General features: G+C 44.8%; 1 protein-coding gene across 1 annotated transcript in view; it reads left to right on the top strand.

The window, feature by feature from the left end:
• The first annotated feature begins 3,081 nt into the window (after window positions 1–3,081).
• Window positions 3,082–15,073, top strand: part of LOC121349533 (deubiquitinase DESI2-like) — a 50,565-nt gene continuing 38,573 nt past the window's right edge. Inside the window, exon 1 of the mRNA XM_041460078.1 lies at window positions 3,082–3,120. Within this exon, the coding sequence (XP_041316012.1) occupies window positions 3,082–3,120 (39 nt within the window). The remainder of the gene's footprint in view (window positions 3,121–15,073) is intronic.

Raw genomic sequence — 15,073 nt, 5'->3', positions numbered from 1 at the left:
TTTCTGTGAAGGGGCAGAAAAGGGAGCCTGAAGCAATGACATTTGTGATGTAGTTCTCACAGTTGTTTCAAGTTAGAGGGAGAGAATCCACGTCTTAATGTGCAAGTGACATTTACTGTCTCTCCTACAGCAGAAGTCCTTTAAATAACAAATGCACATTTAGACTGGCTTTGATCTCTTGAAGCAATATGATTAGTTTAAAGGCATGTTTTAGTTTTAACTCCCCCCTTCTTCTATCTCTAAAGTTTAGAATTGGAATTCTAGTAATCTGGTTTTTTTCCCCCTAGGTGACTAATTTTGAAATGTTTACAGGACAAAACATTGAAGCTTGTGGCTGCCTGTCACCTTTCCCAAATCCTAAGTGTTTGTAAATGTCTGTCTCTGGAATGTGTATCTGAATTAAGTCTCTAATTGATTTTAGTGAATTCTGAGCATAGCAGTCATTGGAGATAATTTAGCAAATAAGCATGTGGGTAAATGTGGGAAGACCTTGTAGTGCTGCTTTTCTTTTCCAGTTAACATCAGTCTGATATCTGCTATTCCCTCTCCTTTCAAGTCTCCTTAAAACATCACTATCTCTAGAGTAGGACACATATCCAAAAGTGACAGTCTCAGGGTATCTGTGACAGTTTAGCAGGAGCCTCTGGGTTTCAGTAGGCGGTTTGTCTCACAAGTTAGGGCATGAACCATGCAGCTTAGCCTTTTGCAGAGGAAGATCTCCATTGCTCCATAGCCTTTAAAATGACAGGGGGGGCTCAGTCTGTCCTCTGAGGAGTATCTAGACTCTGAGATGGTAAGGAGGAGGAAGCACCTTTACCCACCTGCACAAGCTGCTCCTTCAGACACAGGCTGCTGAGGTGCATGGTTAATGGCACAGTTTGAATTTAGGGGTTGGAGAGCTAGGGATGGGGGGAAGTCAGGGTGCTGGTCAAGTCCTTGTACCATGTGTGTGAAGTTGTCCAGCCCATCCGTGGAATGATGGATTTCGTCTAGTCCAGATGAAATTACTGTGCTGGGGTTCCTGCCATGTTGTCATGCCCAAGCCTGAGCTGTGGTTTTGCACTTTCAAAATGCATATTTGGGTAAAGCAGTTATGGATCTCCTTTGGCAATGTCTGGAGAAAAAAACTGTCTGACTTTTTTGGGCTGGCACTTAGCTACGCAGGACATGGACTCACTTCCTTTTCCTATTGCCTGCCTTCACTAGAAATTCTCCTGCATGCTGTTTAACAAGTATTTTACGAGGCTGCAGTTCTAAGGTCTTGTCCTTCCGCTCCTGATAGAGGGAGGTGAGCCCTTCCCCGGACGGGATGGTTCCCATGTGGCTAAAGGCGGGGCTGAGGCATGCTGGGCTTTGCTGATGTAACAGGCTGCCTGCAATTTTCATTCAGATCTGGTTGGCTGTGAGCTGGCAGAGAGCCTCAGCCTCAGATACGCCTCCACCTCAGATGAGGTCATCCCTGGGTTTTTGTTTTTTTTTTCCTCCCGCTTCAGAAATCTGTTGTGTATGAACGTTTAAGGTCAGAGTGCTAGTTTCTACACCACTGCAAATCTCTGGGAGCAGGAATTCCCTTGTCTCTCTCCCAGCTGCACTCTTTCCCAGCACCATCACAGACTCTGCTCTCCCTTTAAAAAGAGAGGAGGAGCAAAAGGAAGATGAATTTACCGCAGTGCATTTTATAATTGATTCTCACATCCAGGTCAGAGGGAAGTGTTTGCTGGCAAGACATTGCAGAGCTTCACGGTCTTAACACGAGTGTAAAGTAGCTCCAGGAAGAAACTCCAGACCCTGCTGCTGCCAGAAGTGAAACTACTCGCCCTGCCCAGTCGCTTGGTCCCTTCCCCGCCCTCCCACCGTGTGCCATGCAGCGATGCATGCAGCCAGCAGGGGACGGGGTAGGTTCCCTCGGCTGTCAGTCAGTAGGAGCTGCCCGGTTCGGCAGCCGGGACGAGCTGATCGCGAAATAAGGACTGGCCTTGCGGAGAGCAGAGCACAGAGAGCTGGAGTGTCCAGCCCTGGCTCCGTACCCTGCCTGAAAGCATCGTCTGCTTGGCATCTTCCTTCCTCCAGCCCCAGTCCGGTTAATCCCGCCTCGTCTCCCGTGAAGAACTGCCTTCTAACTTCGGCGCTGACGCCAGGTCTGCCTGCACGCCGTGGGCAGGATGGGGGTTGTGGCATCCCCTCTCTGCCCCGGGGGCAGCCAGCCCCCTCCTCCTCTTCCTCCCACCGCCGAGCCCCGCGCTGGAATCCCTTTGGCACAGCCTCTTCACCATGTCCTGCCAGCGACGGAGAGCCCTCAGCCGAGTGCCTGAGCGGGACTGGCCCCAGCACCGCGGACAGATCCCGGCTCCGGGCGGAACAGCCCAAGCACCGCGGACAGATCCCGGCTCCGGGTGGAACGGCCCCAGCACCGCGGACAGATCCCAGGGTGTCTCCGGGTGGAACAGCCCAAGCACGGCGGACAGATCCCGGCTCCGGGCGGAACGGCCCCAGCCCCGCGGACAGATCCCGGGGTGTCTCCGGGCTCCGCCGGCGGCGGGGAGGGCGGGAGCTCGGCGTGCGCTGCAGCCCCGCTCCGTGCCTTGGTGCCCCGGGTTCCTGCGTGGTGCTGGCAGCCCGCTGCGGTAGCGGCGCTCAGCTCTGCCGAGAAATCTTCCCGCACGCACTGCCACCCACCTTGCTCACGGCGCCAGAAGAGGGCTTGTGTTTGGGCTCAGAATCTGTCTTCTGTGGATCGAGATTTAAGAGCTCGGACGGTGCCTGGTTACAGTGGTGTATGAGTCTACAGACCCCGAGCTGCACTACAGAGTTAAAAAGAAACCTTGGATCTGTCACGGCGTGGGGGGCTAAAATAAACCCTATACAACAAGCAAACCCAATCCAGGCCTTCCTGCCTCTCTGCAAACAACTTTACACACACACACCCAACCGTGAGAATTCCCTCCTTTCCTCCTTCCTTCAGCGACTGTAGGATGAGGCATTTTCATCTATCTGGCTCAGGGTAAAAGCAAACCCTGGGGGCATCAACACACATCTGGCAGGGACTGAAAGGTTTTAATCCAGCCTCTACTGCAATCAACAATGGCAAATGAACCAGTGATTCTGAATGTTTATGACATGGTGAGTATTAAATACTTCTGACTGGGGGGCAGTGGGGCTGGGTGGGAGTTCATGCTTGGAGGGCAGGCACTGTACGAAGAGGAGCCAAGTACAGATCACCAGAGAGGCTGATTCCCTCCCCCTCCCTCTTTTCCCTGGCCCAAACTCCTCATCCAAGCCTGTCATCCTCTCATGTCAGAGATGATGCTGACCCTTTTTTTTTTTTTTTTTTCCTTAGTGTTTAGCATATTCAACCAGATTACAGGTATTGTGCCAGATTTTTTGCAGGATTTTTCAGGAGCAGCACTGGGTGAGGAGAGGACTTTAATTTCCACTGCCCCACTTAAGGAAGAAAATGTGATCACCTCTGTATGTGTTAGAGATAATTTTCCTTTAATTTTAAGTGAACAAGCATTACCAGGCTGTGGGGTTGGGCTCCGGATTTCATCTAAGAAGGAGAAACAGCTGTAGAGTTGCAGTAAGAACATAATTTCTAATAATCTGGATCAATTCCTCATATGCATAAGATTGTAGTTAATGTTCTCTGAAGGTTCATTGCAGCAATAAGAGTAAGAAATAGTCTGGTGAAGTTTCAACACAGAAAGGGGCATGGGCACATGCTGCCCAGCAATACTTCCTGAAAGTTCACAGGGTAGCAAGTGGTTTTCCTTGACCTCTTCTTGCAAGAGGGAATGTGAGTGGGTGTTTTCTGTGCTAGCAAATCAGAAGGTCCAAATCTTGGCACAAACCCACAAAGAGAAGGCGGCTTGGCACAGCCTATTTGCTTGCTGGTCTGACAGAAGCTCAGGAGAATCATGTTCACGTGAGGAGTGTTTTGATGATTATGTATTTAATCTTTGTTTTTTGATTACCAACTAATGATTTTAAAAAAGTAGTTTTCAGATCTTCCACAAATTTAATAAACCTTTCTGGGGAAAATATGATCTTACAAGGCCCAGGTGCTGACTGAGCTCTAAATATCCAGCTCCAGACCTTTAAGATTACAGCATACATTTGCTTTTTATTGTCAGGCAATGACAACTTTTACCAGGAAGCCCACAGAACAGTGTGGGTTTCCCTGTTGGGGAAATCCAGAGAACAGACACCAAAGAGATTAGGAGTGGGTTGCTGTAAAAGTCAAATGTCTTTTTATCACAAGAATCAAGGGATCTTTTGTGAACTAAAACAGGTGGGTTGTTTTCTGAGGGAAGAGTGAGTGGTAAAAGTTATTTAGGTAGGACTGTATCTGTATTGGTGAGCAGTCCAAAAAGCACAAGTACAGTGGACTGGAACTGCCTCTTCCAGAGCTACTATTGGTCAAATTGAGCAAGTTGGTGTAAAATCCTTCCAAAGACTTTGGTCTCGAGTGTTTATTGGTCAGTTGCTTAGCAGCCTGAACTGTGAACTCCCCGAAGAAGTTCTTCAACCAACAGGTTTGGTAACCCAAATAGATGGCAGTTAGTGCCTGATAAGAGGGGACTCACATTGCAAATGCACATGCAAGAGTTTATCATTAATTCTTTGAGGAAAATAAAGGAGTTGTGTTGTCCTTTTATAATATCCACTGACTTCCCTGCAATTTTTTCAGTTTGTTCTGCAGCAGACTATGGCCTAAGCTTTCTTCTCTCTGCCCCTCTTGATCCATCCCAAACCAGTGAATGTTTCACCACTGTGCTGAAGAGATCCAAATACTGGATGGACATGGTCTTTACATTTTTATGTTTGATTGATTGACACCAAAGATGAAGCCTTAAGTAATTAAGGCAGAAGGAGCTTGCTGTTCATGGTCACTGTGTTCTGAGATGGACACCCAGACACAGTGAACAGAATTGAGGTCACCAATTTACTTCAGACTGAGTAGTTTTTGCTGCTTAGAAAACCATGGAAATCTTGATGTGTAAGTACTAACTCCATGGGTTAACCAGTCTGTAGACAGAAACCAATCTATTTTCATACAGCATCTGTTTGACTGCCACTGAGTCACCTGTAGCTCAAGTCCTACCTTATGACTATTGCAGCTACATGCTTTTCCATTGCTGCTATGATTTTAACACCACGAAGCCTGGAATGTAGCCATGCAAAATCTGCACTTCGTTACACTGTGGTGGGGAATTGCGGGGGAACTGGGAAATGAGCACATTTGCTTGAATGACTGTTGGAAAACTAGCCTCAGTGGAAAAAAACCCAACAAAAACAACAACAAAAAGACAGCTGGGAACAACAATTAACTGGCTGTAAAGTTCTGCTTTCCTGACAAAGAACATGACCCCCGTATGGCAACTGGAAGCACTTACACTGCAGGAAAACTTATCCCTAGGGCAGAAGTTCAATTATGGGCTTTGTGCAGCTCTGTGTAGTCTTGTGTATTCAAAGATTATAGCCATTTATCCTTTTACCCATTGGATATGGAGCAGGCTTCTTCAGGAAAAAAGTGCTGCTATTTAATGAGGTGTTTTGCACAAATTGCTGAAGCAGGTAGATCTATGTGTAGACTTGTTTTCTTCAGCATAGAAGAATGGAGCAAAAATCATTGGGTATTCCCAGTGTTCTGAATATTGTCATCAAAAGCATCTTTTCTTCACCCTCAGCACACAGGGTGGTTATACCCTGTCTCAAGCCAAAAAGCTTGTACATTCCTGGACATTTGCAAAACAGACAGGGCAGGGGGACTTTGCTGCTCAATTAGGACAATTTAAAGTGTAGATATGCAGGATACTGAACTCTGATTTAATGTGTAAGTGTGAACACAGAATAGCAACATGGATCATGGGTTTGGTCACTGATGAATCTCTGCCAGTTGGAATTCAACTCTTGCATGGACTTAATCTAAGCCATCTCCATCTTGGAGACCTGCAAGAAATAACTAGGTCTATAAAATCTGTGACAGAGTTTGCTCAGATTAGTCAGTTACCACTTTGCCTTCAGAGGGACAAATCAAATTCCCTTTCATAACTTGCAACTCTCTTCCCTCCAGTCTGCCTCAATAAGCTGTTTATCATGGAACAGATCTTACTTAGACCACAGGCACAGGGTTGACTTTTTTTAGTCAGGATATTATCCTGTTCCCTCATCACTTTAAGTTTTTGTTGCTTGCATTGGAATAGTTTATTTAGTCACTGTACATTAATAAATGTTGCCTACTTCAATCAGGCAGAAGAGTAACTGCAATTATTTCCTGGGTTTAAATCTTTAACAAGCTAAACATATTCCACTAAAAATAGTTTGCTTGGCAGAGATTCAAGCTTGGGGGCTCTCATATTTTCAGCTTATTTCATAGCACATTCATGCTATCATATTAGAAGCAAAGATATTCATATCCATATCACTATTGTCCCTCTTTTATTACAGATGAGGTTGTCCAGAATTTCCCCTCTCTTTGCAGCTGATAGCATACAAAACTGTTTTGATCTACTGGCATTTTTGCTTACTCCTGCTGGGGAAAATGAGCCCCTGAGAGGTGCTGCAGAGGAGAATGAAAGCCCTGGTCAGCAGGGAGCCAGGGAGCAGAGATGTAGGGTCTGTTTGAATGAGAGGGGGCTCTCTTACTCAGCCTTATCCCACAGTTATTCCATTGATTCCACTGACACTACTTATCATTCCCTCCGGAGAGGGAAATAACATTCAGGTCACTGTAGATGGACTGAAAGAAGAGAGATGCTTTGTGCCTCTGTCTTCAGTACATAAGGAGCTTTGAGTCTTTTATAGAAACAGCAACAGGATTGCAAGCAAAGGACTTCATTCTGTGAAGTGATTGTTTTAAAGCATTGACTAGATCATGGAGCATGTCATTATCTCTCTGGAGGAAAGAATGAGTCTAGTCACTCAAAAGTGTGAACATGTTTGTGCTTACTGTAGGTGAAAGTCTCAGAGGCTCTTAGATCGCTTAGTCAGAAGAGTAAAAAATCCTAGTGCAGGTGGTGGCCCCATCTCTGCACTGCTTGTTAGTTTTTTGTGAGCTGCTGTGTGTGGGGAAGCATGGCATCACCTATTGACTCTGGTATTCCAGGAAGCCACATGGAGAGGAAGGGGAATTTTTTGTCACGTAAGTTGATAGCTGTGAAATTTCTTGCTGTGATGAGCTGAACGGTTGCTCTAAGTCAATAGCAGAACTTGTGGTCTTCAAAGATTAAGTATGGGACAGTCACTAGGATTTTTTTCCCTTTTTCATATGTTGACCACACATTTATTTTTTGTATTTAACAAATAGAGAGCAAAAAGCAAAATATTGCTTTTGAGAGATTTTAATTAAAAATTCTGGCAATTCCATATATATGTGTGTGTGTATGTATATATATATGAATATATAAGTGTGTATATATATAAAATTAAATGCTTTGATTTTCCTTCAGATATTTGTGAGTCATCTCTGGCCAAAATTATTAGTAAAATCTGAATCATTTCAGTTCTCCAAAACATACTGTTCACTCAAAGGTTTGTCATGTTCTTGGAAGGGCATGGCAGGTGTACCCTATTCTTATTTGTTCTGTGACCAGTCACAAAACTCGTAAGAATTCCCTCTTCTATGAATAAGAACTGGCTAGGAAAAATCTGTGGTGTTTTAATCTTCTTCACAGGCTTGTTGTGGAGGTAAGCTCAAAGATTGTGTTTAGCATTTTACTCTATCACTGACTCTTCAATTATCCAGATTCTTATTCACTCTTCTGTCTTCAAATCATATCAAGCACAGGGTACTGGATAACAAAGCAGAATGGTGAGCTAGCAGGGGCCTGGAAATGGGTTCCCCACAGTGCTATAGTGTATCCCACAGGAGTGCTAAATGCTCTTTTTTTTTTCTAGGACTAGTCAGACACAGTGCTGCTCAAAGGTGGTAGTGTGAGGGATCAGGCAGCCCTCCGTTGCTTCTTTTATGCATCTCCCTGGAGCTTTGAGTTGGCCTTCTGTGCTGGTTTTTTGTTTTGTTTGTTTGGTAGGACTGTGTTTAGATTATTCAGCTATCCATATGCTGCATAATAGGTTCAGCGTTCATAATCACTCTTGTCATACTATGATACTTTCTGTTATGGGCCCAAAAACTTTCTGGGAAGACTCTTGGTTAAAGGTCAGACAGCCTAAATAGACCACTGCTGAGAATGAGGGAGGAGAGCAAAAAGAGAGGGAGAAAAAGCTGCTCTCACTGGACAACAGCAGAGTCCTAAGCCCAAGATATGAGAGGTGTGTCCAGACTGCTTCAGTTTTCTTGGATACAACAATTCCCAGTGCAAATGCTCTTGACGTTAGGGGACAAAAAAAATGGTGTTATGGCAAATCTGATGGCAGTACATTAGAGGTTTCAAACAAATCAGGCTGAGCAGCCTGGCAGTCTGTGCAGGTGAGGAAAACTAGGCTTTGTTTCTGCTTCTCTGTTTCTCCTAGACTGCATCAATTTCATTTGAGTGACACCAGGCTGACCTCAGGCAGGGCAGCAGAGTGGGATTGCTCCCTTGCCCCGCTTGAATGCAGGAGCAGAGGGACAAGAAAAGAAGTTTGGTGATGCTGAGCACTGTTGTAGTCAGTGCCTGCTTCAAGCCTGTGAGAAGATGATGAAATGTAACTAGACATCCCTTCCCTCTTGTGTCTTTGGAGAGAGGAAATCAATTGGAGGAAGAAAAGATTGAAAAAAAACTATTACACTGAGCTGCAGCTGAGTCCTTTCCTTCTGGAAGAAGGAATTCAAACGTGTCATCTGATTTAAATCAATTAAGAAGAAAAAGAGGAAGTGGCATGGCCCAAGTTAATAAGTCCAGCAATGAAGTGTGCCAATTTATGTATAATAAGTGAATTTTTGTTGTCTTAGCAAGAGCCTGGAGATGTGTTATCCATTGGGGGAACAGTCTGTTTGCATGTTGTCTGGGTGACAAGCTGGCTACCTGTCCGTGTTACTGCAGATCTTCTCCAGCACTGCAGCCCTGTCACTGGCTACTGTGTACTTATGCATGAGGAGTCTAAGGAGCTGTCTCTTGACTGCACACAGGGCATTGCTCTCTCCAGCCCCAGCATTTATCCCACCAGCAAGCTCACTGAGCCAGTGCTCTGTTGCCCAGTGCTCTGACTGGAACTGACTCATCCAGGGCAACACGGGAATTGTCACTTCTGCTAGTCCTGCTTGCCTTAGGAAAACTGCTCCACAACATGCTCTCCTTTACACCAGCAAATGTAAGAAACCTGAGGAGAACCTAGGGAAGCTAAAAACAGTGTTAAAAACTGTGTGAACTCTGCTTCTGGAGCAAAAGCCTCACAGATCCTGTCATTAGCCCACAGTTCCCACATCAGTGCTCTTGAGTTGGTTCCTGCAGGTGACAGTCTGGCTTGGTGTCTCTAAAGCACTCATTTCAAGGCAGCCTGAACTCTTGTGGGGTCAGGAGACTCCTGTGCAGGATTTCAGGTGTAAGCCCAGGGGCTTAAAGTAAGGTCAGCTGTAACCCAGAGGTAGGGAAGATCCAGAGTTACTTTTGCTGTTACTGGAAGCTGTTCTTTAACCCCATCTGCAGACAAAGTCCCAATCCCCTGGCCTGGCTCTGAGCAGCTCTGAGAGAAATTATTGCTTCCTCATAAAACCATATGGAAGTTGGTTTCCAGTGATTTTTCTCTGGTGCTTTTTGGGCTTTCCCCTTACAGAAAGGCAGATTCCTTTTAGAACATGACACTTCTGTCAGCAAGATTTAGCTTCTGGCTCTCTAGGCTGTCAAGGCTCCTAATTTCACTTGGCTATTCCTTAAAACAAGCAAATAAGCCCCCAAACCAAGCAAACCCTTCTTACTATTGATGAAAGCTGATGTGTTGACAGTACTGGAGACTGTCATTCTCCTAACTAATAAATTTATGCTAGCAGTTGGAAAGCAGACCCTTCTGGCTCTGGTACCTCATCCCTAGTGTATAGGTTGAGCTGCTCTGGTGTCATGGCTCAGCTGGTCATCCAGCTTCCTACTCAGGCAGCCCACAGGGAATAAGTCATACGTGCAGTGGGAGCTTCTGTAGGGGAGAGCTGAGCATTAGTGAGCTACTAAGTTGGAACAGCTGTCAGATCCATTTTCCAAGTGTGGTGATCAGCAGGTATATAGATGTGCATTAGTGCAATGAACTGAATTTAAATGGGTGTCTTAGGGCTGAAAGCTATGTTAGTGACCTAAGCTGCCCTTATTCTAATTCTCTGTTTCAGTCCCTCTTGTTCTTGTCATTATGCCAAGATGACGTAGCTGGAGCTGGGGAGGGAGGCAGAGACCAATCAATACCAAAAAATCTATATTTCTGCTGGGGAAGACAAAAACCAAAATTCTCAAATCTAATGATTCTTTCTCTAACAAGTGGACTCAAACTGTTAGGAAAGAAAAATATTTGCTACCGTTCTAGGCAAACACTGGATGTTTTTGACTATGAAACATGCAGAGCAGAGAAAACTTCTCACTTCAGAGCTTTATCTGTGAGCATGTGAATCTGTGAGACCTCTCATCTCAGAGGAAAATATGAGGCTGTATCCTAAGATTGGAAAATTGTTTTAATTGGTAACTTAATTTTTAAACAATTAATCTTTAAATGTCTGGGAAAGCAATGATAAGGGAAGAAGAAAATCTGAGACAAAATAAATGATCTCTGATAGGTAGGAATGCTGATCTACAGAAGCAAGTGTCTGATGCTAGAAATGCTTAAAGCATTTCAGCCTGTTTAGTGCCTTCATTGTGTGTATCAACATATGAGTTGAATGCCATGTGACTCCTGATAGATCCACATCTCTGGGAAAGGGAGGACCTGGCACAGTGTAAGCTCTGTTGATTACATGGTTTGCTGAACCTTCAACCTTGGATCTGTTGCTTTGCTTTCCATATGGTCATACTTAAACCCACAAGGAACTATCGACCCCTTTGCTGTTCTTTTCAATATCTGCTAGTGAGTGACTTATATTGCATCCTGATGCAAGAAAATAACCTTCCTAGATGCTGAGTGCTGCCTCGGGGTTTAGAATGTACGAAGAGCCCAAAGCAGCCTTTCAGAGTGAATTACAGGCTTTGCCATAGGTTAGCTTTCCCTAGGTACACAATGTTCTCCTAGACATCTGTTCTTGCCTCATCTGTGTGTCTTGCTCTGTTTGGGATTACTTGGAGCTGACGAATTTATAATTGCCTTGTGTTTGTCATCTCCCCCATCTCTGGACTGGCCTGGTAAATGTGAGAACTGACAGAAAGAGAGGAGCGAGAGGTTAACCATGGGATTAATCTGATAAGTCATAACTGCTGTCATTAACCTCTACTTTTGGGCAGCACCTGGGGCAAGAGCCTCAGCTGTCTGCTCTAGTTCCATAAGAAGAGGCCTAGGTTGTGGGTATTTTCAGGCAGGGCTTCATTTCTTTCTTAGCAAATCACTTATCTAGAAAACAAAAGGCTCTACCTAGTGAAGCATTGGTATAAAAGAATGTTTTAGGATTTTTGGCTGACCTCTGGATTTCTCTCAGGAAAGGTTGAGGTATTTTCCCTCATTGATCCTCTTTCATAGCTATCAACTTTGAAGAGATGTCTTGACTATTTCAAGGCACTTGAGATGGCATGACATACCCAGAGGTTCTGTTGTGAGTGCTGCTTATCTGCTGGGGCAGTAACAGTACTAGTTCTGCATTTGGCTTCTCCCATTTAGTGTGCTGATGCATCCGGGCTGACAGAGACCAGGTTAAAATCCCTGGGGGTCTCAAATACAACTGCCTCTTCACACAGGTCTGCCAGAGAAGCCAACAGCAAGAAAATCGGGATTTGCTTGTTCTGGGTCTCTTGTGTGAAAATATTTCTGTATTGTTTGAAGTGCTCACTTAGCAGAAGAGTGCATATTTCCAGTGAATCCCAGCTGTTCCAGGAGGTTGTCCAGGCTGGAGCCAAGCTTTAGTGTTACTCACCCTTGTTCTATGGCCCACTGAGCATGTATTTTATATGAAAGGAATCTATTCCCTACTTTATACAATTCTAAAACTGCTTCACCACAAAGGAATGAGAAAGCTGGACTCCAGATACAATAAGATATGTCAGCCAGGCTGCTTCTGAGGTAGGTGGAGAGTCAAATTCCTTCTGCCAGGCTGAGGTTGTTAGAAAGTTGGTTTGTATCCTCCTGGACAAGTGTCTGGGCTCATGGTTATTAGGTACAAGCAGAAAGCACTTGCTCCTCCTGGGAATTAAGAGGTCATGCTTGCTCTTCCCTCATTCTACTGGTTTGTTTTCAATCAGGGCATTTTTAGACAGGTGCCAGGCTTTGTTGTGCTGAGAGGATTTTTTCTGCCCTTTCTTCCTTACCCATCTACCCAGCCTGCAGGTTCAGTTACATGTGGAGCTTTTTTTTCCTGTGTCTGTCCCAGCACTAAGAATTCAAAGACTGTTATACCTTTAGAGCAACCCTGTGAGGGAGACATTGTGGAAAGGGGGGAAGGCAGTGCTGAAGGTTTCCAAATCAGTGGAGGCCAGAGCTAAAAACGCATGTCCCAGGCTGAAATCCACCCACCATCTGTCTCCAGCTCTAACATTCATTGTTCTTGATTGCAGTACCATTTGCTGTACTTTTATTCACTCTAATTTTTATGGCTGCTCGTTATCCAAGACAGCTGGCTATCTTCTCTTTGGCAGTTCTTTGGATGTGGAATAGACCTATTTTCTATTGCTGGAGCACTGTGCCTTGTGTCCTGCTACTGCAAGAATACTGGGGGACAGGGCATTGAGGAATAGGTTGTACTGAATTGAAACAGAACTGATGAATTCCAGTGTAAGCCAAGAAGAAACAGGGGCAAATTAAATGGGTCCAGTTCAAGCTCAGGTGCTCTTGAAAGAAGAACCGTAAGAAAAGAAATACTATAAATCCTTTTATTTCCCCTTGTGTGTCTCATAAACAAGAGCTGTGACTTCTGCTGAGCAAAAGCCTCTGGAAGGATGAAAAAAATGCAAACCACATGGATCCCTAAAAATTTCAGTTGTTTTTATTGTCTGGGTCAAATTCTGTCTCCTTCCCTGGGCAGAGTGCTGCTGGCAGAAGGTGTTCTATATCATGGTAGCCAGAGGCCTTGGCAAACAGGCAGGACACCGCTGGGGGGCAAGGGAGGACAGACAGGAGCTCATCCCAGCACTGTGCTAATTAGATTGGTTATATGTCCCCCTGACTGCTGAGCATGTACTCTTCTGTCCCTTTAATTCAGGCAGAGCTAACAGGAAGGAGCATGTCACCAGAATGGGTGGTGTCACTGAATTGGGAGGTCAAAAAGAATGGGCATGGGGAGGAAGAAACTCCTTACACATCTGTTTTCCAGTTTTTAACTGCACAGGATCAACTAAAACTTTTTCAATACTCTTTGAAGTGTCCTCTACTCTTGAGAGAAAGGCAAGGAAGCAGGAAGTAAGCTGGAGTAAAGGTGATATTCTACAGCTCACACATCCATCTGTGGCTTTTCAAGTGCTGTTTGTAATATGGCATGTTATTGAAATGCTTCAAGGATTCCCTTTGTAACGTGTAATTACTCTGAGATACACAGTTCAGTGCCTATTGCAGCTGCTGTTCTGACTGATTTTAATGTGGTTAAAGCCATTTGTGGATCAAAGACATTTATGCAGATGAAATTTTAAAGCCAGTGTAAAGAACAATTTAATAGTCTCTAACACATCAGGTACTTAAAAATCCTGTACTTGGTACCTCTGAACTTGGATTTTACCTCTCATACCCAGAGGACTTTGTAGCATATTTCCAACTATCTGTTACCTCTCCTGAGATTTCAGAGGTGTCTCATTAAAATAGTGTTCAAGCCTATTAAATACATGAATGCAGCTTCTAATGATGCATCTCATTTAGGTGAGCTGACACCAGGAACTGGCAGGGATCATTGCTGCCCTGGTCCCCCGGTGCCTGGGATAATGAAAGCCACCTGGAGAAGTGCAGGACAATACCTTCTTCTGTGTTGGAAGATACTAGCAAAGTATCTTGAAAAGGCTGCTGACTTCCAGGGGCACACCAACCTTGTCACCTTCTCACCCTACCAGCTCCCCTACCTCCCTCCTGAAAAGTGCAGCCTCAGCTCCAGGGATTGCAGACGGGAAGCATCTGTCCTTGAGCTCTCAGTCTTTCCAGCCAGTAAATTATTAATCGTCACAATATCCCTAGTGTCAAGCATCTGAACTGCCCATGAAGCATGGAGAAATGTTTTATCAGTCAAGTTAGAAAGCTTTAGTGTTCTGCCACTCATTATTGTAAAGCTGTTGTTCTGTCAAAGAACTTAAGCACCCAGAAGTGATAGTTATCTCATCTGAGCCCACACCAGATGACCTGGTACTAGCTGGGGAAACAAATGTGCAGACTGGGAAAACACAAGAGAAAGTTAAGCTTCTTTCATGGGGCTGGCAACAGAACTGGTGCTGTATCATTGCATGGGGTGAGAACTGTAATGCTACTGCAGCTACAGGTATATTGCCCATTATGAACACCTACTACTAGGAACATACCTCAGTATTTAGCTCCCTAAAAGATACCTGCTGGGCTGTTAAATCCTGGGTGGCAGAACTAATTTTCTGTGACTGTTGGCTGGCTGTTGTGCCTCTCTGTGGTATGCTGCTGCTTGCCATTTGCTTAGAATCAGAGAGACATTTGAGGTTGTATGGAGCTCTAGGACTTACCTGGGCTCTGATTCAGCTTCTGTGCTGTTCTAAAAGAGAGACTGAGAAGAGACAGACCAAAGAGTAGGCATGAAAGAAGAAAATCACTGAACTCTTCTTAAGGTATTTCTCTTACCTCTGGGAATATTCAGACATGAGAACCTGACACCCAACTCCTTCTAGCTGGGACAATTCTAGTGGAAATGGAATGGCAACAGCACTTTAGTTCTGCTTGAGGCAATATTCCACTTTCCTGCTACCATTTAAAATCCTACTGTGGGAAGCCTTGGGTGTTGCATCCATTAAGACAGGATGATACACATGGCTTAAATTGTGCTCTTTAGGATATCATTAGCTCCTCAGGTACCTCTGTG

The sequence above is a fragment of the Pyrgilauda ruficollis genome, unplaced genomic scaffold (genome assembly GCF_017590135.1).
Source record: "Pyrgilauda ruficollis isolate IOZ18807 unplaced genomic scaffold, ASM1759013v1 scaffold14, whole genome shotgun sequence".
NCBI lineage: Eukaryota > Metazoa > Chordata > Aves > Passeriformes > Passeridae > Pyrgilauda > Pyrgilauda ruficollis.
The sequence above is the reverse complement of the archived record's forward strand: the minus strand, read 5'-3'. Positions and strand labels throughout refer to the sequence as shown.